At 47.8% G+C, this 25,438-nt stretch overlaps 1 protein-coding gene across 1 annotated transcript in view; it reads right to left on the bottom strand.

Moving 5' to 3' along the window:
* LOC127476847 (hexokinase-1) overlaps positions 1-25,438 on the bottom strand; it is a 36,638-nt gene that overhangs the window by 3,256 nt on the left and 7,944 nt on the right. The window contains exons 3-17 of the mRNA XM_051800251.1: positions 21,641-21,789; positions 16,806-16,925; positions 14,074-14,169; positions 12,806-12,905; positions 12,499-12,682; positions 12,128-12,283; positions 10,374-10,607; positions 8,640-8,944; positions 7,892-8,040; positions 7,670-7,789; positions 6,788-6,883; positions 5,888-5,987; positions 3,781-3,964; positions 1,602-1,757; positions 664-897 (exon numbers count right to left, since the gene is read on the bottom strand). Of these exons, the coding sequence (XP_051656211.1) occupies positions 664-897; positions 1,602-1,757; positions 3,781-3,964; positions 5,888-5,987; positions 6,788-6,883; positions 7,670-7,789; positions 7,892-8,040; positions 8,640-8,944; positions 10,374-10,607; positions 12,128-12,283; positions 12,499-12,682; positions 12,806-12,905; positions 14,074-14,169; positions 16,806-16,925; positions 21,641-21,789 (2,383 nt within the window). The remainder of the gene's footprint in view (positions 1-663; positions 898-1,601; positions 1,758-3,780; positions 3,965-5,887; positions 5,988-6,787; positions 6,884-7,669; positions 7,790-7,891; positions 8,041-8,639; positions 8,945-10,373; positions 10,608-12,127; positions 12,284-12,498; positions 12,683-12,805; positions 12,906-14,073; positions 14,170-16,805; positions 16,926-21,640; positions 21,790-25,438) is intronic.

Raw genomic sequence — 25,438 nt, 5'->3', positions numbered from 1 at the left:
GCGCTGCCATGGGCCTCTGCGCTGCATCCCCTTTCACCAGGGAAAGAACTGAAATGTTGGAAACTAGGGTGGATTTGAAGACTGGGCACAGTAGGAGTTAAAGGAAAGAAGCACTGGCATCCCGGCCCTGCCTCTCTGTCTGTGTGGGGTTAACTCAGATCACTACTACCACAGCAAAGGGAAGAGTACAGATCACATAAGTCATCTCCTTCCCACCCATCTCCCTCCATGCACACTGGAGGTGGGCACTAGTCCTCTCCTCCTGCCCCTGCTCTTTTAGACTCCTGCCCTCACCTGCATTGCTCCTCAGCAGCCCATCTCGGCTGTGCCCAGAACAGAAACATCCTCCAGAGGCACCAAGCATTTCAGCACTGCTCTGTCATTGCCTGTGCACAGCCAAGAGATCCTTCCCCCGCTGTACAGCTTCCAACTCATCCAGCAAAGGCTGTGTCCCCTTCAGTTTGTCACCACCCCAAGAATCTTTCACAAGTCCTTCTTGACCCTTTTGTCGCCCTTCAGAAAACCCTGAATCCCCTGATTAAGACTTGTTCTTCCGTGGCTCTTATCCTAAGCAAGTAGGAGAGCCCAGTTTGGCACGTCAAGAGAAGGGATGTACACGCAACGCGCTACGGGCAAAAAACTGCTGAGAAGGCAGATACTCACTGAGGATGTAGTTTGTACAGAGTGCCATCCACACCGACCGTTATCTCCAGGCGCTCCAACCCTCTGTTCTCCCTAATTTTATCTACGACGGCGGCCATTCCAGCGCCACACAGCTGAGCTGCTCGCCTTGACACCGCCCCGCAGACCGTCTTGACAATGATACTGTCGTCGCAAGTGCTGTTGAGCCCCAGCTGCTGCAGGATGGTCCGCACCTGCAGCAAGGCCAACCTGTCACTGCAGAAGGAGAGCACAGTGGTAAAACTAAAGGTTCCCCTCACACAAGCCAGTGCCACAAACCCCAACTGCACCCATGGCTGCATCCACGCACCCCCACCAGGCAGCAGCCTTTCCTGACAGCACTAGAGACCTCAGGGAATGCAAATTCATTCGCCCCAGCACCATGGCTGCAGTGTAGGAGAGGGGTGCAAGCAGCCACAGAGGCTCCAAGTCCAGCTCTGCATTGCTTCTCCTTCTCTTTTCTTACCATGAGGCGTTTCAGGAAAATATTTTTCATGATGAACTTGGGGGTTTTTTCCCCCCATAAAGACTCAGAGATTGCTTTAAAATACAGAGCCCAAGCAATAAAAACACAAAAACGCCCAGTAAAAAGTGCCCACTCAGCTAGTGTTCATTCCATCCCACAACTATACCTACACACACACAAGGGGCCCAGGAAAATGGCTTGATTTCCAAACAAGCAAATAAAACAATACAGTGAGGGAATCCTTAACGGCCCTTTCCAGGATTTAGCAGTGAGCATTGATAGAAATTCAGATGATGCTTTAAAGAGTCCTTCTGCACACACAGAGGCTCTTACTGAAACCAAAATAATCTCTGGAGGAGTAAGCAAGGCTCTCCAGCTGTCCCTCCCCTTCAGGAGTGTCACCAGCCAAGCACCACCACAGTATTTCACACTGAGCAGCCTCCCATGCTCTTACCTCTCAATCTGAGAAAGGAACTTGGTTTCAAAGATATGCCTGGTCTTCAGCGTCTCTGAAATCTGGCCTCGGAACAGGAACCCCCGTTTGGTGAAGTCGATCAAAATATTGCGGACTATTTCCCCCAGGTACATCCCACTGATCATTTTCTCATACCTGCAAGGAGAGACAGCGGTGCAGCTCAGAGGGAACCTGCTCACGTTTGCAAAGGCAGCATCACAGCTCTGTCACTCACCAGCCAGGTGTCCTGCCCACACACTTTGGGGACATAAGATACGCAACCCCATTCACACAGAGAGGCCATTTACTAGAAAAAGTAGGCAAGAAAAAGCATGAAGACTTGGTGGGAAGCCTCATGAGCCCATCTACAGACACTTCCTTTAATTTCTCACTGCCATGTTCCCCTGGCCAGGCATGTTAATGACAGCTGGTATTTCTCCCAGATGAAAGAAATGAAAACCTGTCACCAGAGAGCAGAACGGTGCCCAGTCAAAAGGCACATTAGCCACGCATCCCCCAAGGACAGCCCTGAGTGGACCCCAGGAAAACTTGTCTCCACATTTGGGAGCCCTCTTGAAGCAAGGCTGAGGCCTTCAAACAGAAAAAGTTCAGTGGTTCCACGCAGCAAAATTACAGGGAAACTAACAGGGTACAGTCACTGCAAGTGCAGTGTTTTTAAGGGAGTCCTGTGCTGCAAAACCAACCCTGTGGAAGATAAAGGATGTGAAAAGGTACATCTGGCATGTTCACAGGACCACTGACCCATAAACCAGCAAGCTGGAGGTCCAGGGTTGGCTTATGCTCTTCACTTAATTCCAGCACCTGGTTTCCAGTAGGAAACCAGTAGTCCCAAAACCACAGGGAGGAACCAAGCTGTCTTGAACCCCTCTCACACCCCACTCTGCACACAGGACCCAAGTTTGCCCCCAGGCTAGAGAGAGGGAATATCTTGCAGCTGCAGACCTCCTCCCAGCACACGACAAGGAGCGGTCCCGGAGCGATGCTCAGCACTGGCACAGGGCAGCCCTGCTTTGCATTCCCGCCCCTCCAGCACCATCCTGGTTTGAATGGAGCTTTCTGAGGTCTGCAAGTTGTGCCCTCACCAACAAACTGAATGCTCTTCCATTTCCTGAGCAGGGCCATTCAGTGATGCCTCCTTTATTTCACCTCCTGAAGCTCTACAGCAGTGTCAGTGCCCTGGACTGAGTGGAGCCCAGCACACCACCCTGCTGGAAGCGGGCCACGCAGTCCATTTAATACTGTGAACTCTCTCAGGCTTGTACCCAGCAAGAGTCCTCCCTCTTGAGTGCCTAACTATCTCAGGAATAAATTATTCCCCCTGGCAGTCTCCATGACTGCCTTTGGCTGCTTACTCCATGCCAACTCTGCTGCTGCATCAGGCTCGCCCAGCATCTGCCTCTCTGGGTCTGTTTGAGCCTCAGCTTCTAAAGAGCTTCCCATGGGACCTGCCAACTTGTCTGTATTCCCCAGGTTTTTGGGCAGATTTACTCTAATCACAAAATCTTTTTAAAAGCTCCTGGCATCCAAGCATTGCTGCAGAGAAATGATGAAAAAGTGTAGTCCCAGCATGCAGCAGTTTCAGCCCAGTTCTATCAGTGCTGGGTACACCTCCCACCAGCCCTTTCTCGAAGGGGACAGGGAAGCACTTGCCCAAACAGGAGCTGAACTCCCAGAAGAGGACCAAACTCCAGGACCAAGAAAGGCAGGTCCTCTAACATGACACATTTCATCCAGAAAATGGCCTGAAATAAGAGCCTGCAACTGGCTGCAACTGCTAGAAAGCTCCTGACTGCTTTACAGCAAGCAGCTCCAAGCTCCAACCACACCAGCTGGTACAGGCTCAGGATTTCTACAGGCACAAAAAGAGAGTTCAGCTAAAAGAGATTAACCTGAGATCAAGAGCAAAAGTATGACAAGACATCTTAACCCCCTCAGTATAGCACAGGACAAGAAAAAGGGTTTCTTCGTAATTTCAAGACTTTTGAAGCAGGGACCAGGAAAAGCACAGGAAGGGAAGATCCCACAGGACAGCAAGGCTGCAGTCATTTTCCACCTCTCCCTTCTCCGACTACAAGAAATCCAATTCTCTCTTAAAAGCATTTAAGACAGCCTGGCTTATATCCACAGCACACAATTTACAGAATTTATAGCAAAGTACCTTTGCTTTCCAGCATTCAGTGAATAGTCATCAACTGCTTTGTCATATATTGTCCTGATGTCGTCCAGGCAGCCGTTGTCCCCGAACGCTCCCCACTCCGTGTTCACGCACATCCGCCCTTGCTCACCATCCACCATCTCTATGTTCCTCATCTCTTCCATGTAACAGGCATTGCTGCCCGTTCCTGGAGGAAGAAAATACTGACATTGCTCTTTGTTTGGAACAAAACAACACTAGGACCAGCACCACAGCCCTGAAAAGCCTTCCGGGGGATCCCGATCGTGCTTCCTTCTGAACGACGAAGTCAAATCATCATTTGAAAATATCAGGGAAAAACCAAAACCCCACACTTCAGTAATCCTAAACTGAAGGAGAACATTTCTGCTGTGCTGCACAGCTCAAGGTGACTCAGAGAAGAGGCTCACCCTGGCCACCCATGAGGGTCCCATGCTGCAGGGAGGGGCAGCAGGGCAGCACTTTTGGTCCACCAACCCTCATGGTGTTTCTGAACCCAAAACCACAGCAAGCAACCAGCTGGATTTTGCAGTTAGGAACCACCCTTTCAAAAAGCCCACAGACCCAGAGAATCCAGGGAAAATGTGCTGAACTGAAAACCTCAGCAAGTTCTGAGGTATCAGGGCTTTTACCAGCTGACTGCTTGGGGGTTTTTTCTGATTTAAATTGCTTATTTTCTCTGGTATGAAGGTTACTTCCATGTTGAAATGACACAATATCTGATTCTGCTTAAAGGAGATCCTAAGGAGTGTGGCAAGTGCTCCATGTACACAGAGGTCTTGGGGAGCAAAGCTTTATTATTAGCAATGAGAGGCAGCTTTAGCTGCTACTCAGGGCAAAAGTTTTCTTGAAGTTACCTGAGGAACTCCATTTAACCCTGCACCACAGATTCTGCATCAGTTATGTCAGCAAGTCTGTTTTCCTTTGCCGTTTTTGTAGGGAAATTTATCAATACAGTCTGAGCTAAAATAGATCCTCCCACAGTACTCCCTGCTGCAGGAGAGATGAGCCACAGCACAGGGTGTGGGGGGGACGTCTGGGCTTGCAGACTGAGACTCAGGATTGCAGGACCAAACCAGACCAAACCCAGCTGTGGGCCACCACCAGTGTCCAACCTCCCCCACCAGGTGCCACCAGCCCAGCCCAGGTGATCCAGGCAGGGCAGAGGGAGCCTGTCAGAGCCCAGGGCTTTCACTCCCATCATCCCAGAAGTACCCAGACCACCTCTGACCCCCTGCTCTGCACACAGACACGCTGCTGCAGAGCATGCCTGGCAGGGCTGCAGCAGGCAGTCCTGAGAGGATGCTCCCAGCACCCCAAGGACATGCTGTCCTTCCCGTAGGGAACTCTGGTTCCTGAACACACGCCACCGATGGAGCTGCGCAGACACGACTTCCTACCCACACTGCACTGTGCTGACTCATCCTGGACACCTTCCAACGGCCTGGAGGAGAAACTGGTGGCGTTTTATTTTCCTACAAGCCACCTCACAGCTTAAAGCTTGCGGGTGCTTTGTCCCCTTCTCTCCCCCAGAACACTCATTTCTCTGGATAGCTTTGGGAATTCACACCGCCCCATGGCTCAGGCTCCCCGGGTGTGTGGCATTTGCATGTCACCCATGGTATTACTTCAGCTGTCTCGCTGCTGGGAAGGCAGCTCTCAGTCACTGCACTCTGTCTATCAGAGCTCTCCATCACATGCCATTTGGGAACTGTGGCTGTGCTTTGCAAGTTTATTCTGAGAGACCACATGCTTGAGGGAAGCTGTGGGCTACTGGAACACCCTGGTAGGGAAACTCTGACAGGCTGAACTAACAGAAACTCCAGGAGCTGGTGAGGCTGCCCGAGCCCACCTCTGCTCTCTTCTCAAGCAGCACAGTGCCTTTACTAGATAAAACAGGCAGGATTTGTTTGGCACCACAGCCTCTGCTTATCTCAACTGACTGCAGGCAGAACTAAGTTGGCTGTTGAATTTTGCTCTTTCACTCCTGAACACCCTGGCTTTATTTTCAGTTAACTACAGGGGTGCCTCCATGAGAATACACACAGATGTGTTGACATGCTGTTCAATAAAAAGCAGCTCTAACACATACCCACAATGAGCCCGATTTCACAGTTTGGGTCTTCGTAAGCACAGGTCATCATCGTGCCCACTGTATCATTCACCACAGCCACCACATCCAAGTCAAATTCCTTTGGGAGAGAGAAATACAACAGTGAGAACTCCGGGCTTGGGGCAACCATCACACCAAAGGGGACACGAAAGGAGCATACCATAGGGGATGCTGTTGAAGCACACTGGAAACAACTAAAATTATCATCCTGATTTCACACACACACAGAAATAGGAACTTAATCAACCAGTAGGCAGCTAAGGCTCCTCACATGTTGTACCTGTGATAGACTTGTCTCCAGACGAAAGAATATTCCTGACTGTTCTCTTTGGCTTAGGTATGTTATGTACAGATCTTGTTCAGAGGCACATAGTAGAGGACTATCAACATTCTCTATTACAGCAATAAGGTAGCAAATCCAGTAACAAAGGTTTTAAGACCTCCTTTTCACTGGCTGACAAAACCTCTGCAAAAGTAATGTCCTCCTCAGGCTATTTTTCTTCCCTTCCTAGGAAGTTTTGGCTAAGCTGGTTGAGGCATTTTAAAGATCAAGGAGGGGAGGGGGGAAAACTGTCCTTTAGGGTGCACTGAGGTGCATTCCTGCAATCACCGTTTTGAAAACTCCTGCTTTCTCCGTGCTCTTATGCATGTGAAATTGCCATATGGTTTGAAAGAAGTCTTGAAAGTTTGGGCAAATTTGGAAAGTTAGAAGCCTCTGGGGGGAAAAAAATAATCAACCTTCTGCACAGGACAGGTTCATGTCCACAAGGCACACAAACCTTGTGAGAGGGAGCCAGCCTGACCCACAAGGTCTGTCAAGTCTGGAGGGGACGGAGGAGCAGGAGGAGAAAAAGAAAACAAAACCAAAAGAAAAATCACCTCTCTTCTTTTAATTCCTTCTCTAAGCAAATATACCACATCTTCTCCCTCACAGTCCGTAGCTTTGAAGCCTTTTGTCCAGTTGAGAAGGATACCCTAAAAAGCAAGAAAATAAGTTACCAAGTTGCTAAGACTCAGATGTTGCACTTCATACTTCAAATGATTTAGTTTGAGGTTTTACAGAAGAGCCTCTGTGAATTTGCATCTAAAACTACTAATCGTGCTTGGTCTCTGAATTTCCAGAGCAACATATGAAACTCACAAAAAAAAAAAGTGACAGGAACAACAAACTCAAAAAAAACAAGCGTGTAACAGAAAAAGTGTCTTTCTTCAAAACAAACAGCTAAGTAGACAGGAAAGTATTAAGAGCTGCACAGGTGGGGTTGGTGTAAATCTGTGGCAGTGAAGAAGTTAAACACTAAGAGAAAAGAACAAGGGCACACTTGTCAGGGACATGCTGCAGGCCACACTGTCACCTCAGGGTGACACAGCCCACAGGCCCTGGTCCATCTGCTCCATCCCATGAGACAAGATGAACCAGGAATAGGTGCAGGGATGGACTTTTGCTTACTGCTTGCAAAACTAGGGAAGTATCACAGAGCAGCAGGTTTATATGGTGGGAAAAAGCATAATGCCTTAAAAAGTGGTATCAGCACCACGGAAAATTTAAATGTTCTTATCTTCACAGCCATGGGCTGAGCAGCATTTGCATTACTACCCTTAAAGGAACTATTTATAGGAGCAGCTCTACTGATGAGGGTCAGAGCATAAACCTTCCCCTTGTACAACCTTCCTGTAAGTGTCACGTGGATGATACGAAGACAGAGAAACCAGGCCTGGCACAGGTACAAAAGTAGATTCAAAAGACACTAAGGAACTTACAGCATCCAGACTGGTCTGCTTGCAAGGGAAGGAAAAGGTGAAGCCAAGAGGAAGACGTGCACCTTTTATCCCCATATAATCCAGGAAGTCAGAAATGCAGGTAACGATGTGATCAAACAGCTTTAAAGAGAAAAGTCATATTATTTGAAGGTGTACATGTTACTTGCTCTTAAGAAGTTATTTAAAAAGCAGCACTGCAGCCAGAGAGAAACACACAAATACCTCTTCTCCTGTTCCCTGCATCACCTCTATAGGAATGGCATAGATCTTGTTGTGCATCTCAACTGTTCTCCTTTTACCACTGCGGATTTTCACCAGCAAAACTCTGAAGTTTGTCCCCCCAAGGTCAAGTGCCAGAAAGTCTCCGTTTTCTGTAAAAGAACATGTGTGTATATTTAAAGAACCATAAGCAAAATATGAAAGAGTGCTTTCTCCAGAAAGTACTTTGACAGAGAATCTCTGAGAAACTCAGTTGGGAAGATCTTCATCAAAGGAGGATTTTAGATGCTGTTCTGATTATTCTACCTCCTATTTTTGTGTGTGTTTTTGTTTTATTTTTGGTTTTGTTTTGCTTTAAACTGACAAGGAAAAAAGGACCCACACAACCGTTCCCCGAGAGAAAGCAGAAATTTGGTCGCGCAGATGGGCAAAGAACTGCCCACTTAGCGCGAACAGGGTTCGTGTGGGTTTGGGTTTATGAGCCCAGCCGTGGCTTCATGAGCCCGACTCTGGTTTTATCCCCTCAAGCTTTGGCTTTGCTTGCACCACGGGGTAAGAACATCGGGCCAGCAACCAGCCCAGGGCAGTGCAGGCTGAGATCTCCTCCTCTGCACAGCCCAGATTCCTCTTTGATCGCACCAGTTCTGCTCCCCCTCCATCAAACTCAAACCCAAACCCCACGGCCAGGAGCCGGTTTTGGGCACCCCATATCCGAGCCAGTGTCCTCCCTCCAGCGAGGCCATGCCTCTACCTGTCCCATCCGGCGTGCTGCGGACGAAGGTGGGCAGCATTTTCACTTTGGCCGTCTCGTGAGTCTTCTTCTTCAGCCCCGCTTCCATCTCCGCCCTCATCCTCTTCTTGACCTGCAGCAGCTGCTCGTGGGTGAGCTTGAACTCGGCCAGGGTCTCGTCGATGAGGCGGTGCTGCTCCGACAGCCGGTAGGCCACGGCCGTCACCATGGCCGCCCCCTTCCCGCTGCCGCTCTCCGACAGCAGGAACCGCACCTCCGAGTCGGGCACCAGGCGCCGCGTGGTTTTGTGCAGGCGCCGGGCGTACCTGGGGGAGAGGAGGCTGCGAGCCCCACGTCTGCACGGGCTCCCCCCACGTCTGCACGGGCTCCCCCCGAAACCTGCGCTGCCAGCACGGACCGACTGCAGGCAGTGAGGACACTCGTCGTGCCCAAAATACCTACAGCCTCCCAGGCAGGAAAACTGCCAGGGAAGAGCAGTTCTTCCCTGTGGCCTCTTTGCTCTGGAATTTCTAAGCAAAGCCAGTAAAAAGCAGGGAAGAGCATCAGAGTCCCATCCCCTGACCAGGAGCCCAGATAGGAGAAATCCCCGGCTCCCCTGCTGCTCTGATCCCCTCTCCTGAGGTCACCTCCTGAACTCACTGGTTTAGATGGTGTGGGGAAACAGTTCAGAAACCAAAATTGCCTATGTATGTTATCTTCACAGAATCACAGAATATGCTGAGCCGGAAGGGACCCACAAGGATCACTGAGTCCAACCCTCAGCCCCGCACAGGACCATCCCCAACAGTCACACCATGGGCCTGAGAGGATCATCCAAACACTCCTTGAGCTCTGCCAGCCTTGCTTTGACCACTGCCCTGGGGAGCCTGTTCAGTGCCCAGCCACCCTCTGGGGGAAGAACCTTTCTCTAATATCCAACCTGAAATTCCCCTGACACAACCAGGCCATTTCCTCAGGTCCTGTCACTCCCTAGACCTGCCCATCTGGAAAAACTAGGCAAAACAGGATTCTTGGAAATTCTTTCGTTTGCCAAAATTTTACGGTTTTCTTTAACTGAGGGAAACACTGTTTTCAACAAAATAATGCAAAACTGAAAATTAAACACTAACCATATTTCTCCTTTCAGAAGTTTCCTCATAAATTGCACCTTCTGATTTCTACATAACTCTAAGTAGCTTAAAAATTAAAAATATTATTTGATTTAAATATTATTTGATTTAAATATTATTTGATTAAAAATATTGTTTGATTTAAAATATTCACTTTCAAGATGCAGAAAAAAAAGACAAAGCCAGTTTTTTAAAGGCCACGGAAATGTAAGCACAATTTTTTCCCCCTGGTTTCCAAGAATATCTTCAGAAAAGACCAGAAAAAATAGGGTTCAGCACGGGCATTTTAAAACCAATTGAGTTTAAACTGGAAATGGTTATGAAGGTGAATATATGTGGGTCTCTTCATAGCCCAAACTAAGGGCATGAAGTAAGATTGCATACAAAGAAACTCTCCTTCTGAGAGGTCTACTGAGATCCCTTAAGGTATCTTGTCAGACCACTGTAGCTTTCCCTGATGCTGCAGTACCCAATTACTCAGAGGTCTAGTTCTTTTCTATGTGGTTTTTAAACTCTCACACTGCTCCTTCACTTAAAGACATCTCTGCTTTCCCCTGAGCTCCCCAGCTCGGCCCAGACGCCCACATTTCGAGTTCCTCATTTCCCACCCAAAGCGGGGACTCACTGTGGGTGCATCTTGTAGAGGGAGCCGTCCACGCCCACGGTGGTGCGGAGGCGGCCGACCCCCTTGTTGTCCCGCAGCTGGTTGAGGATGGCACCCAGGGTGGAGGCCACCAGGTTGGCGGAGCGGAAGGACACGATGGTGCAGACGTGCTGGACGGCGATGCAGTCCTCGTGGGACGGCTCCACCCCCAGCCGCGTCAGGATCTCTTTGGCTTTGTTCAAACCCTCTTTGCTCCTACAGAGAGACAGCAGCAGAGGGGACTCCTCAGCGGGGATGGACTGAGGACTGAGGTGCATCCAACCACGGGTGTCCCTGCCTGGGGCTTGACAAGGTTAGGAAGAGAATTTCTTAAGAGATCTGGACTGGGAAGCTCTACGAGGCCTGAAACAAAATGTTCTAAACATGCATTCATTCACAGATGGAAACAGCCTTCCATTAAAGCCTGGTGCAAATATGCCACCTACAAACGGACCTGGAGGAATTAAATGCTTTTTCATCATGCTGATGTTTTAAACTTGAAACAGCTTCTCTCAAGCACGAAGCACCAGCCCCATATTTCAGCACAGGCCTGAGCACACACCTAATCCCACGCTCGCTCACTCTTATGTCTCAGTAAATTAAACCCAGTGTGAAAAACAAAACCCTGAGCGAAGGTTGCCTAAGCAATTTCATGCTAACGGGTCTCTTTTCAGGCTTTTACAACCTCACTGAATCTCTGCCTCTTGCACTGCTTTTTCCCTCATTAGCATCCAGCCTGAGAGGAAAGCTTCTGGCAAAACTTCTCCACGGCCAGCTCGGTCATTTCCCAGACAAAAACACAAGGAGTACATCTTGTCATCACTAACTGCACTCCATACATCTTTTTAAGGACTCTTGCATTTTCCTAGCACCAGCTAGAAATTTGAAGCTGCACAGGGATGTGCTTTCTACTTATAACCAAAGTGCTCCTCAGGAAGTGAGGTAGGATTTCAGGGCAAATTTTACTCTTAATAACTGAATTTCTCAATAACTGTTTTTCTCACTGCTATTCAAAGTTACCTTGGTCCATGACACAGACCTCAGTGGTTAAGAGAAATGAACACACACATTTAGTGGAAAACTATTTGGAAAAGACGGTCTGCAGGGACAGGAGTAAAATGTGGCAGGAGGAACAGGCACTGTAAAAGTTACTGGCTGTTTTCAAAAACAAAAGCCGGACCAGTGACTACAGCACAAACTATCCCAGTGATGTGAATTTTAAAAACACCAGGGAAAGAGCCTGTAAGTAATGACCAAAGGGGTGATGACACCCTAAGAAACCAACTGGCCCATAGCCCAGAGGTCACCGCACAGCACCCGGCACTGCCTACGAGACTGAATGCTCTGCCTTGTCATGCTTGTTTTCCTTCTGCCCAGCAATCCCAGGGATACAGCAAGGAGCAACACAAGTATTTGCTAGGAGGCACTAAGCCAATTCACTCCTATGTTTAGCTGTGGGGTGGTAACTTTGGAGATTCTGTGAGCAGGGTGAGAGGTAGTGCAGCTCATACCCTGAAGCTGTGCAGACTGGTAGACTTTACAGTTCCTCTCAACACCGAAAAAGGGAGAAATCTTGGGGAGGAGGGCACAGACAGTCTGGGGGTCCCCACATGCCAGCTCTGCACCTGCACTGGAGGATGGCAGCCACCCCCAATGCAGCACATCTCCCCACAAAGCTGGAAAATTAACATTCAGTGTCACTGTGAAGCCCAGGGGAAAACAGATAGATTACTCACTTTTCTATGGCAGAAACATGCTTTGTCTCAAACTTCCCTTTGGTGAGAAGCTCAGGGGTGATCCTCCCCTCAAAGAGCAGCCCCTCCTTGGCCATCTTCACCAGGATGAGCCTTACCAGCTCCCCCATGTACAGCCCACTGACCATCTTCTCAAACCTGCAGGAGAGGACAGCAGTCACTCACAAATCCATGGGCAACACCAGGAGGCAGAGCCCAGCTGTGGCACCGCAACACCCGGCCCAGCCAGAGGTTTGCCTCACCACAGGCAAGGTCAAGCTTTCTTGAACTGCAGAATTCATAACACAGGTGGAAAAGGGAGCACAGAGCAGAAAAGAACAGAAGCAAAGTTCCCAAATAACTGCCTCACTCACAGCTGCTTCCCTGGGTTAAGAGATCCACGGTCGATCTCCCGATCAAACTCAGTCCTGATGTCTTCTAGTGAGCCGTCGTCTCCAAAGGCCCCCCACTCCGTGTTGATGCACATCCTGCCCTCGTCCCCTTCCACCAGGTCGATGTGCCGCATCTCCTCCATGTAACAGGCGTTGGTGCCGGTGCCTTTGGGGAAAGCACATCAGAAGGTGCTGACCGAGCCGGCCAGGCAAAGGGAGAAAAGCCACGTGCAGCAGCAGCAGCAGCAGCAGCAGCAGCAGCAGCAGCAGCAGCAGCAGTGTGTGTTACCAATGATCAGGCCAACTTCGCAGCGCTGGTCGTCAAAGCCACAGGTCATCATCGTCCCGACGGTGTCGTTCACAACAGCCATGATATCCGCATCGTAGTCCTGAGGGAGCAACAGACATCACTGGGGCCCTGTGGGAAACACTGCTCCTGTTCATCACTGGTTTGCTTTCACAAGGAACAGGAGACAAATACCACTCACTGCTCAACTTCCTAAACATCCCCTGCTCCATCTACCAATCCCCTATCCCACGTACCCAAGAAGGCAACAAGAGCAGACCGATGCACCAGGCAAACAGTAAAACAGCACTAGCATCATTCTAGACAGCAGAGACCTGCTCTCACATCAGCGCCCTTAGGCAGGAAAGAAAAGGGCTATACATGAAGGAGGAGGAACTCTGCATGGAGTGATTTGAAGCAGTTGCTTGAGGAGCCAATCTGGAAAATATTTCTCCTAGGATTCACTTAAACCAGGAGTTTTATTTCAAGTGAAGATTTTAATACAGAAATAATGCAATTAAATAAGTTAACCACATGACATGCACCCATTGCTTTCCAGATTCCTCAGTGTGTGATTCCACCAACTATAATGATAGTAACTGACTATAGTAAGGTTGTTTGGTGACAGCAAAACTCAGGTGTGCTTAAGAGTCCACGACTGCCCAAAGAAAGCAAATACTCTCAGCTCCTGGCGAATATAGATGTTGAGTAATCAACATATCACCTGGCTGCAAGCATTATGCAAACCCAAATTCATGCTATCTCACACTCAGTGCCTTCTTATTTGTTTAAATCGGCAACCCGGTCACCTTCACTCTCTATGAAGTCAGCAGTGAGAAACTGCAGGGAACAACACAGTTCACTGAGCCTGAAATCCCGCTTCTCTCTGCTCCTGTTCTGCTCCCAGGCACAGCAGGTGCACAACTGAGCTGAGCCCAGTACGTGAGACAAAGTTTCTCAGGAATGGGATGCACTGGTATCACTGAAAAGCCACTGCACTCTCTCAGTTTTTGGAGACTGATAGGTTTGCTGAAGGTTGCCAGTGAAAAGACATGTCACAACAACTCAGACCTGTGCTGTGAGGAAAATCACAGCTTCCACACAACAACTCTGACGTCACTTCACTTTTCCAGCAAACGGCAAAACCACACCTTTTCATGCAGGAAAGCAGAGCTCCACCATCACTCAGACCACCCACCCAAGTGAGTGACATGAGAGGTGGTCCCTGACAAAGCTGAGATCCAGTTAAAAAGAAATTAAGTACAATTTACCCCACGTTTCTTGATGGCCTTGTTAAGCAGCCTCACAACATCTGCTCCCTCCACTCCACTTGCTTTGAAGCGCTTCGTCCAGGTTATCAGAATACCCTGATAAAACAAGACAGCAACACTCAACATAATACAATAATAAGGCACACACTGATTACTTTTTTCCTTCAAAACAAGATTTGATACTGCAAATGAATCTTCATGTCTCTTTTCTTATATGGCCTAACAACCCAACGTGAGACAACTGGTGGTCTTTGAGTCTAGTCACAGTTTGCTGAAAGATGGAAAATTGTTTTCCCCTCCCATGCTAGAAAGTGGTGTGTCTGCATTTTGTATTTTCAGCCTACTCTTCTCCCTGTTACTCCTCGACAGTTTTTCTTGGAAAACCATTTAATCCTTTTGGACCATGGAAATAGGCTGCTTTCAGAAAAAGCTGACTGTGCGGGACCGACCACAGAGCAGGGATGTGCTGTTGGTATGTCCAGGACTCAGGGCAGTGGGGATCAGGCTACTGCACAGCTCCTGCCCGGCTTGTTTAACTGAGGGATCACGTTTATGGGCTGAGGCAAATGGAAATACTGGAAATGTAGCAATGTATGTCCCCAGTTTACAGCACGGATCAAAAAGGAAATCCTGGCATTGAATTCTTTGTCTGCAAACTGTCATGAAGAGCCTGCAAATCCCCCAAAGTAAGGACTTTTGCTATTTACATAATGACTGGCTGAATCAGAGCATTCAGTATACAAGCAAATAGTAATAAAAGAAAGAAAAGAGCATTGACAGTAGTCAACAGGAAAGACAACTCAAACCAGCTCAGCCTTCCATACCCACAGTATTCACATCTGTCACAACAGAAGCCCAGGAAGCTAAAAACCAGAAAAGCTGAAGCCTGTAGGCACAAGCAGCCATTGCCCAGGTGTATGTTTGCCCATATCTCAGCTTAAAAATCAAATTTGCCCTCCAAACTGGGATAGCTACAGGAGACAGAGGGTCAGGGCAGCTCTTTACAGACCAGGAGGTATTCTCCTACCACTAGACCACGAACTCAGATTATTAAAGTTTTGTCACTATGCTGCCCTCATTTAGAAACTTCATTTGACATCATTTAGAAACCCAGCAAAGCCCTGTTCTGCTGTGCAGGGAAAGCACAGGCAAAGCCCTCTCTGCTGGCACAGCTTTAACGGGCTAAAGGGCACCTTGTTCCACATAACTTTTATAAGAAACTGGTCAAACCACACTGGCAACGAGCAGCTCCTCTCAGCTGTCTGTGACACTGTGCTGGAAGGAGTTTTTGCTCTACCAGCAAGGCCTTGGCAGCAGGAAGGATCCCTTGGAGTGCAGCAGGGTTGAGTGGGACCCAACCATGCAGTGTCCACCTTGTCACCCGTGGAGAAACTACGGACCACCCTGCCTCCTTCTGCCCACCAAGCACAATGAAACAGCACCCAGGCAAGCACAGCCTCACAGAAGCAGCGACTCAGGAACAAAGCTGGCCCACAGAATCCAGAAAAATGTATTTTTCAAACAGCCAAAACATCACAAAAACTCTCAGAAAGAGAGGTGAGGGGTTTTGCTGGATTTGTTTGTTGTTTTTTTTTTAATTAAGAGACACCCTCCCTTGTCTCTTACTACCCCCACTGCACTCTGCCCCTGCACCCCACATGCTGCCTGCCTGCCCCTGCCCCACACAAGCATCATTCCATCCCAGCCGGCTTCAGCAAACCAGCCCACAAACAAGTGCCTTCCATCGTGCAGCTGAACAAACCTCCCAAGGGCAACTCAGCTGCTCAGCCACACCCCCAGCACGGCTGGTCAGGAGCCTGAGCCTTACCATGCACCATGGCCAGACAGGAGAGCTGCACCAAGGTCAGCTCATCTCTCCTGATCCAAGGCAGGGAAAGGCAGCTCTCTGTTCTGAGACCCTGAGGTACTCAGCACCCTCGGGCTCAGCTCTCAGCACCGCTCAACGAGTATGAAATGTAATAAAAATCGTGCCTCACCTGGCCCTCAGCACCAGCATCTGGGGGGCTGTTGCACCAGGCTAACCTAGAGACCTGCAAGCTGGAAAAGCAGGTCGGGCTTTAACAGGGCAACCTCTGTGTTTGGTGAAGGTTTAACTTTCCTGCACTCACTTGCTACTCCGCTGTCATGGCAATGCTGTGCCAGGAGGCTGCTGAGTCACTTGTGATACAGCGAGCAAAAGGAGGAAAATCCCACAGCATCCTTGCGGTGGGAATCCAGTCAGTGGCTTCACAAGGCTGGTTATTCCTACCCTTTTTAAAGCAGGCTGGCCCCAGGTGACCTGCCCGATTGCCCTCAGTGCACCCAGCCTGTGACACGGCTCATGCTCAGGAGGGACACCTGGATCCGGATCCGTGGGTACACTTGTGAGGGTCAGCAAAACCTGAGCAAACCCTGCTGGGCTGGGTCCCTCCCAGTCACACCCCACGGAGAGGTGAAAAAGGCTGCACAGGAGGCAGGAAAAACCACCACCATGTTTATGGGGTAAACCATAACGCTGAGCTCATCCAGGGACAGCACAAAGCATCAGATGCCTCTTCCTCATGTTACCTAGATGTTTCAAGTAGAAACATAAACACAAACACAGTCTGCCAGTGAAATATAACACTCATTTATCCCCAAAATGAGCCCTGTCTGGGATGCTGCTTTCATCGCAGTGTTTTAATAACACAGCAGCTCTTCTACATATTAAGAGAATTGTGAAATCTTCTTACCTCATCTAGCTTGGACTGTCGACAGGGGAAAGAAAACGTAAACCCAACTGGCAATTTCTTGTCTTTGATCTGTTGTTTCTCCATGAAGTCTCCCAGGCACTCAGCAACGTGATCAAAAAGCTATAAGAAAGGTATAAAACCACCATGATTAGATGTACAGCTTTGGAGAGAAAATGCTTCAAGTTCCATAATGAAAACTGCACGGGGTGAGGGGAAAGGGGAAAATAGCTGCTGCTCCAGGTTTTAAAAGATATATAAATGGCATAGCTATGAAAATACTCTCAGGCAGTGCACATTAACATTGTAATAATTAATAAACTATAAAATACATTGTCCTTTTACACACCTAATTCTGCAGGCATCTATTACACCCATATAAGAACACTTCTCATGAAACAAGGGGCTCTTGGCTCTCAAGCCTGCTGCAACCCTTCCACTTAATATTTGATGAGATCAAAAATGTTCTTTTAACCTTTCAACAACAGGAAGGAGAATCTCAAAAGAAGACTTGGGATCCAGACCCACGGGAGGTTAAGCACTTTTATAATGACGCAGAGAAGATAACATCTGCTTCACTCAGGCATTGCTGAGACCACAGAGAACCCAGCACTCTGCAGGAACCACCCAAAAGAACATCCTCTCTCAATCTATTCCTAAAGCACACAACAAACAAACAAAAAGAACACCCAAGGGATTCGTCTAAATATTTTACATGCTCTGAGAAACAACCCAAAATGGGGACATTTTCTGCATTTTTCGAACTGCTGAACTATGCAGGCAGCCTGCACCGGGCTTGTGGGTACCAATTCCCACCCAGTGCCTTGATGGCACCTGTGACCACTGCATGATGTGTCCCTGCCAGCCAGGTCTGGAACCAGTTGGGCACAAAGGCCTCTCACACCAAGCCTTTTGGAAAGCCCCTCAACACTCAAAGCTGAAATCAAGTCCAAGCAATTGAAGCAACAAACATACACCTTTGTATTTACCAGTACCAGAAAGCCAGACATGCCTTGAACTGACCCATACCACAAATGGATGGCAAACTATTAACAAGTCACTGCCTGCCCCAGGAGATAACTGGGCTTCACATTTTAACTCCCTAGAAAAACAAACAAACAAACAAACAAACAAACAAACAAAACCCCCCAACCCTATCTGCAGCAGCATTGGTGGGACAAGACCAGGTAAACTGCCCAGGAGACTGGGGCTAACTGGGAAGGAGTACAAAAAGCCATCTGTTGTGGTTCCAATTAGCCCACACGGCCTTATTAAGAACAATTTAGAATCTTGGAGAGGTGGGAATGCACTATAGACAGGCTGCAGCAATTACAAATAACGAATAGGAATATTCTGCCCTTCGAGGCAGGTCAAGAATCGGTGTGTGTAATGTTACAATTAAACTGAACACCTTAAACCCATTCTTTAATTGAGGTCAGATTTGATTAAGCAGAAGAACAGTAGTTTCCCAGAGAGAATGTTGCCATTCACTGTCCTGGGCAAATCAAGGGCATTTTGCTGAGCCCACGCAGTGAAACAACATGGGAAAGAATGTACACTGCTGCACTTCTGGAAGACTACTTTCAGCTATTCAGATTAATGAGAGAGGAAGAGGAGTTATGAAAAGAACTATAGTTAAGTAACAAAATATGAGAACTTCTCCAGGAGGAACACAGAAAGAGCTGGAGTGTGTGTTTTGATAATGCTTTTCATCTGAAAGTATCTTGCTGAATACTCAATACTACTAAACTTTCAGCTGCTTCCAGGATTACAAACAAAAGCCAGGGGCCAACGTCAAACCCCTGGGGAGTTCAGAGAGCAGGAAGCAGAAACGTTGACTATGTACGTTGCTACAAAAATCCCTCTCATGCAACGAACCACAACTGCACAGAGAAGAGACGAGATATGCTTTGTAAGTCCAAAGGCAAAAAATCCCTGGGCGTTCCCCATGGACTCCAAAGAGTCCGTGCACCTGCTGTGTTTGCCCAGGCAGCCCTGGCAGGACCTGCTGAGGCTGAGCTCTGAGCTGGCAGTGCTCTGGGAGTCGCTCGGGCTCTGGGCTGGCAGCGGGCACGCGAGCGTAACCCGGGCAGGAGGTGCAGTTAACTATCAGCCACAACCTGGGCACTGCAGGAGCTGTGTCTGCTCAGTGAGGCACAGCCTGAGCTACTGTTCTTCACACAGCACAGAGGGAAGGCACCACCCAAAAGCAGAAAACAGACAGGCACTTATACATTTTGTACCACAGATGTTCGTAAGACTTTCCCTAAGGAGACTCAAAGAAGTGTCTGTATGTGCCCGTGCCCACGCTAACATCCAAACCTCCCCAGTGCCAAAGGACTCTGACAGAAATCTGAGGGAACATTACAATGTTCCTGTGGATTTCACTAAAGCAGGGCAGGTGGACTGAGATAAAATCCAAACCCCCATTCAGCTACAGGTGTGTGGTAGGGAACAGTGCGAGCCAAGTATTTTATCAGATGTCCGAGACGGACAGAGCGAATGCCGCAGCCAGGAGGGAAGGACCAGTCTAATTTCACACACTTATAGAATTGAAGCAATGCAACCATGAGATGCTGAGCAATAGATCAGGTTTCATTAATTCCTCCAGCCATGAAGTTGCCTGCTCAGGCTGGGCTCCAAGAGGGCTCCACAAGGACACATTTAGCTGGCAGACAGGAGATTTTGGCAAGCAACTGAAGATCTGAGCTCAGGCTCAAGCTCCCAAATGGGGATGTTTTAAGGAGCAAGGAAACCACAGTTTCAGATCAGAACAGCCACAAATCCATAACCTATCTCCAGTGGCAGCAGAACACAAAAAGCAACAGCAAAATCAAGCCTCAGGTACGCTCCTCTTTGCTGAGCTGACACAGGAGACAGGCTTCTTACAAATTTTACACCTGCTATTTCACCACTGAAATCAATGAGAGTTTTGCCCTTGATTTTGACAAGGAATAGACTCTGATTGGCAAAGCTGTCAGCCCATGCCTAACAGATGGGGGAAAAAAAAGAGGTTTGAATGCCATGAAGTAGAAAATATCAAAATGAACCATGCTAGTGAGCCGTGAAGCCATAAATCACAATCCTGCAATAAGCTGATTATGTACTAAGCTTTAAGAGTATAACTCACCTAAGTTAATGACACAGTTTGCTGGAAATCATTAGTAGCCTACCCCAGACAGGCAGTTCAGTCCAAGTATTCCACAAACCTGGCTCAGAGGTTTCATTTCTGACCATATCCATGAGTCAGAGGCAACAAACCATCACCTGTCTGTGCCTCCTGGGCATGCCCCATGCTGCCCTGTGAAGTCACACAGCAAGCACTGGATATTGTCATGGGACAACTTCAAACCTGGCTGTAATTCTGATGATGCTTCCAGTTCTTCTTCTTCTGGTTCTCAAATACCAGGAGTGACTGTGCCCACGGGGTCAGTGGAAGCCTTGCTTGCCTCTCTTTCAGCTTAAAAGCCATGACAAAGCCTATCAGCCTGAGCTCCACACTGCTGCTTCCTGACAGCCAAATGGTCTTTGGGTATTTAAAAATTAAAACACAAGCATGACACAGCTGTGGAAAGAAAGCAGACCTGATGTCTCCTTTCTTGGCTTCTCCTGATCACCCTTGTCATGTCTCCATCAAGTCTCCCCACACCCATCCATGGACACACAGTCCCCTGGTTCCCAGCCTGCCCCCAAGCAGCCCACCCAGCTTCCTCCCCTCCACCAGCACCAGGCAGCTCAGCTCAGCTCCCCTCCAAAACCACTCTGTGGGAAAGCCACTGCATGACCTCTTGGCCCAGAAATAAAGCAGTAAGGTAGGAAAAGTCTTTACAAGAAGGTTATTTTACTGCTGTGGTTCAGATATCACAGTAATGCTGTCACCAGTTCTACTGACAGGCCATGATTGCCACCTTACACTCACTACTGCATAAGAATGCAGCAGGTACATACATTAAGGGTATTGAGGTGACTACAGAAAATATATTAAAGGTAGAAATGCTGTTCCCAGAATTTTTCTTTTTCTCCTCCTTTGTTTATTCTTCTGAAACAAGCTTTAAGTTACCTGCAGGTCTCATATTCCTAAGCAGCACCTCATTCTAGTAAAAAGTGTAAAAACCTGGTTGTTTCCAACAATGAAAATTATTTGTTTTGCCTTAAGCTGACACGGAGACAAATCTGTCAGTAAAATATTCATTGTAATCCACTTCCTGATCATAATAAGAAAATAAATTCCTCCAAAGAACCCAGTTTGAAATCCAAGTGAATGGATCCAAACATTTTCTACTCTTGGAACAGGGGAAAATAAAAAAAAAAAAAAAACCAAAAAACTTTCAATTATTCAGCAAAACTGAAGTTGAAGCTGTGCCAAAACATTCTATGAGCTTCCTGTAATTTTTCTAACGTACTTGTACTTTTCATGAGTGCTGAGTTGCTCAGACTGCCAGCACAGATATTTGGCTGTCATGGGGATTTCTGTCCCTCACTTAACACTACAATTGCAGGGCTGGTCATGCTCATTGCTTACAAAGACTAAGTTGTTTTCCTGCTCTCCATTCGTGCTCATGGAAAGTAACTTTACTATAAAAGCCAGAATTTTTATTTCCTGGTCATTTTTTCCCTAACTCACCCAAAAGTCTCCCACAGGATGACAGCAGGTTTGCAGCAGCCATGCATGCTCTGTCACACTAAGCACTGCTTATTTATGTTCAGTACCGACACAGAAGTCAAGTCCATGCACGCTACAGGTGCAACTATTAAGATGCTAAGGTCATTCCTGTGGGGCTTTCCTAAAATCTAAGTAGCTAATCTTCCCAGACACCTCCGAGGGAAGAGGAGCTTACCCGTGTCCCGCTGCCGTGCATGATATCTTCGGGGGTGTTATAAATTTCACTTTCCATCTGCACCGTCTGCTTCTTCTCATGCGACACCTTCACCCGCAGAATTCGGAAATAAGAACCACCAAGGTCCAGTGCAATGAAGTCTCCTTTCTCTATGTGGAAAGCAAGATACAGGTGATTAAAAACTGTATGCAGCACAAATCTGGAAAGTTAAGTGCAACACAGAAGCGAAAGTCCAGTGCCTACAGCAGGGAAGTTCTACCCACAGGGCATCCATGCGAACATCAACCTGATTCCCTGCAATTTAACGGGAAGTTGGTGGAATGGCAAAACCAATCACCACAGGCAACTGCAGTGAGGGTTTATCCAAAGACATTGGACTAACAGTGGACAGTGTGTATCCAGATCTCATGATGAAGCTGCCAGATCAAAGATCTCAGGAGAAAGGCAAAAAAGATGTAGAAAACAGACAGTAAAATGAAGGGATGCCAGACCACTGATGAGCAGCCTTTTGCTGTAAGTAAACCTGTGTCATTTTGGCAAATAACCCTGAATAGTGGCTGGATTGTGCTTACTCCAAATTATACACAGATGTAATTAAAGTAGGAACCACTTACTTTGCACCCAGAAAAGCTGAGATTCACTGCAAACTGCAGTCAGATAACACAAGTCAGAGAAATGACAGCCTGAAAAAACAGCCCTGTACTGCTGCAGGAGTTATTCACAAGTTGTGATGCCTTGCCCAGAGCTCCTAAATACCTCCCCAGGAGCCAGGGAAATACTTAGAATACCTCCATCTCCCTCTGTGGTGGAGAGGTCTGAAGGCAAATGCACTACCCTCCAACCTCCACAGACTTCAGGGTGCAGTTCAGGCCTGGCTATCTGAGGAATGACACTTTCAGCACCCCCGGGAGAGCAAGGCAAATACATCTGACTAACCAACTCACCTTATCAATGTTATCTCACCTTATCAATGAGAGAGCAAAGGCAGTGATCGTTAAAGTCCTCGAAAAGATAATATTTACAGAGGCAGAGTGCACAGTTTATCCCCCAGGAGCGTGTGCCCAGGCTGCAGGGAATCCCCAGGGCTCTCTGCAGGCATTCCTGTCCGCAGGCATTCCTGCATCCACCAAAGGCACACAGAGTTTTCTCATCCTACTTCCTCGTCAGCTGTGACTTTAGGAAGGCCACTCCTAACACTTTTTCCACTTCTACCTAAACTCAACGTGGAAAGACCTTTGGCAGCTGGGAAGGCAGTTTGGACGTGTTCCCTCGAACAAACTCCACGAGGATTTCCGGAGCCAGACCTGCCTCTGAGATTACTCTGTCTAATCTCAGATCAGAACTCCTGAAGTCTGGCTTAGTGAGCTGTTCCTCCTCCTCATTGCTCCATGCACCTCTGGGAGCCTCGTCCTGCTCAGCAAAGCTGATGAGCTGGACAAGGCGTGCCTCAGGGCAGGATCTTTAACAGAAACAGACCAAGAGAGGCAACAGCACTGCAAATGCCCTTATGGTTTTCTAAGGATGCAATACAGAAACAAAACACTGTCACATGAGAAACCACAAAGAACAATAAGCTCCGTACAGAAAAATGTAGCAAAATGACAGTGGGAGCCCCCGACTTCTAATAATCCTCCCAGTTTTACTGTGCTGCAATGCAACTTCTTCTTGCTGCTTAAGACACAGGCAAACTCAGTTTGCCAAAACACAGATCTTGCAGTGCTTCCCTACCTGTTCCTGAGTGGTGTGGTTTTAAACATCACGTTTTTTACCAGTACAAATGTCATTTAAAACGTGAACATACCCAAACACATCCAAAAGGAGATGCAATTCCCTTTACTGGGCTCAGCATAACAAATTCAGCAACTCATAACCCCTTCACCACAGCAAGTCCACCAGTCAAACATTGACCACAAGTGTCTCATTAAGCCAAATACTCATAAGATAAAGCTTATTTGGGTATCATCTGTTGAGTGCAAGCCACTACCTCCACTAATGGGAAAATCAACAGTGGAGCAGATGGCCCTTTTTCAAGCCTAAACGCACATCAGTACATACCTCAAACAAATACTGCACTTCAGAAATATCTCCCCTGTAAAAAAATTAATGGGTTAGCATGCTTGATTTCCAGTACCATCAAGTTCATTGCAAGGTAAAATTTAATAAGAATTATCCTTGTCACTCAAAAAGATCTCTGAACTAGACGTAAAGCTTTCTTCATTGCAAAGTAGTGGTTTTCTTTTAGTGTATTTCAGGAATTAAGCCCAAGTAGCAGCATTTAATCTGTGCTTTGCAACGCCAAGGTGCAATCAAACCTTCCATGAATTTATTTAGGAAGAGCCTCTGAGAGCATTTTGAATTAGCTTAAGGTACCATTCTGGGCACTCTGCACAAAAAAACCTTGTGGCTTTTGTAAACAAAACCAAGTCTGAATGAAGCAAAAAAATCCCTGCTAACACCAACACCTCCAGGGTCTCCAGAATTATTGCTCACAAACTTCTTGTTAGAAAAGTACACAAGCAAAGATCTGAAACTAAACAACAGTATTTTTCTGAATAGTCAGCTCCCATAATAATAATTGGACTCAGAGGAAAGAGCTTACAAGGCAGTAATGAGAGACAGGCCAGAGAAAAGGGCAGGCTTTCAGCCTCTGGCTTTCACGGAGGGACAGCTGAAGGCACAAATTGCCATCTTTGGGCACAGCAACACGGTCACATCCGTGAGGGCCCCCCAGAACCTTCTGGAGGAAGAGGGCAGGGGGCTCCATGTCTGCCCTGGCTGCACCCGGGCGGTGGCTGAGCCAGGCGTGACAGGCACAAGGGGGAGAGTCAGGGAAAGAAACACCACACCCACCCACAGCAAATATTGCTCATACCTGGGCTCAGAATATGCCCTGTCAGGGAAAGAAGGGAATGGTTGTGCCTGCTTCACTAATAGCTATCCAAAGATACCCTCGCTGCCCGTATGGATCACTATTGTGTTCTACAGAAACTGCCTGGCCAAAGCCCTGCCTTGCCATAATCCCTGCTGCAAAGCCCTGCCCACAGCCTGCCCATCCTGGAGAGGCTGGCAGGAGCCAAGTGGGCACAGGATCAAGAACTGAGCACCCTGTACACAACACACAAGGCTGCTTTTTTAAGTAGGTGTGTCATACATGGTCTGAAATTAATGTCTTGGCATACACACATGCCCATGCTCAGCCAGGGCTACCCACTGCTCTGCCTTGTCCTCAGTCCCAGCAGCATTCAGCAATCTCTCAAACCTCTCCTGGCCAGGTGCACATCCCCTTTTTCCTGTGCCATATGGCATCTCAAAGTCTTCCCAGTTCGTACCACAGAACAATTCACAGAATTATCTGACATGCCGCCAGCAGCTCAGACCTGGTGCCCTGCAATGGCTGATGGAGCAGGGTAGGGGGACAGGTCACTGCTCAATTAAACTCAAACACACATGGAGGAAAACACAGGGATTTCTGAGCCAGTTAAATTGCTGGGATTCTATGCAAAAGCCCTCAAGTCACCTCACCTCACCTGCAAATCCTCAGTGCAACCCCTGCCTGTGACCCAGCTGTATGTGGCAGCTTTTGGCTGCAAATTTCAACACAGTATTTCAACATAACAGCCAGCAATGCTGAATTAAGGGGAACACAGCATTCATACTCATTCTCCTTTTGCTTTTTTTTTTAGACAGAGACTCAATTCTCAACTAAAATGTTTAAGGTGGCAGAAAGCAACAGCAAAGCAGAACTATCAAAGATTTCCACCTGCCAGACAGCAGCAGGAAGTTACACAAAGCACCAGG

This window comes from Manacus candei, unplaced genomic scaffold, assembly GCF_025592945.1.
Source record: "Manacus candei isolate 608988 ecotype Guabito, Panama unplaced genomic scaffold, ASM2559294v1 h1tg000050l, whole genome shotgun sequence".
NCBI lineage: Eukaryota > Metazoa > Chordata > Aves > Passeriformes > Pipridae > Manacus > Manacus candei.
Note: the sequence above shows the minus strand (reverse complement) of the source record. Positions and strands in the feature narration are given on the sequence as shown.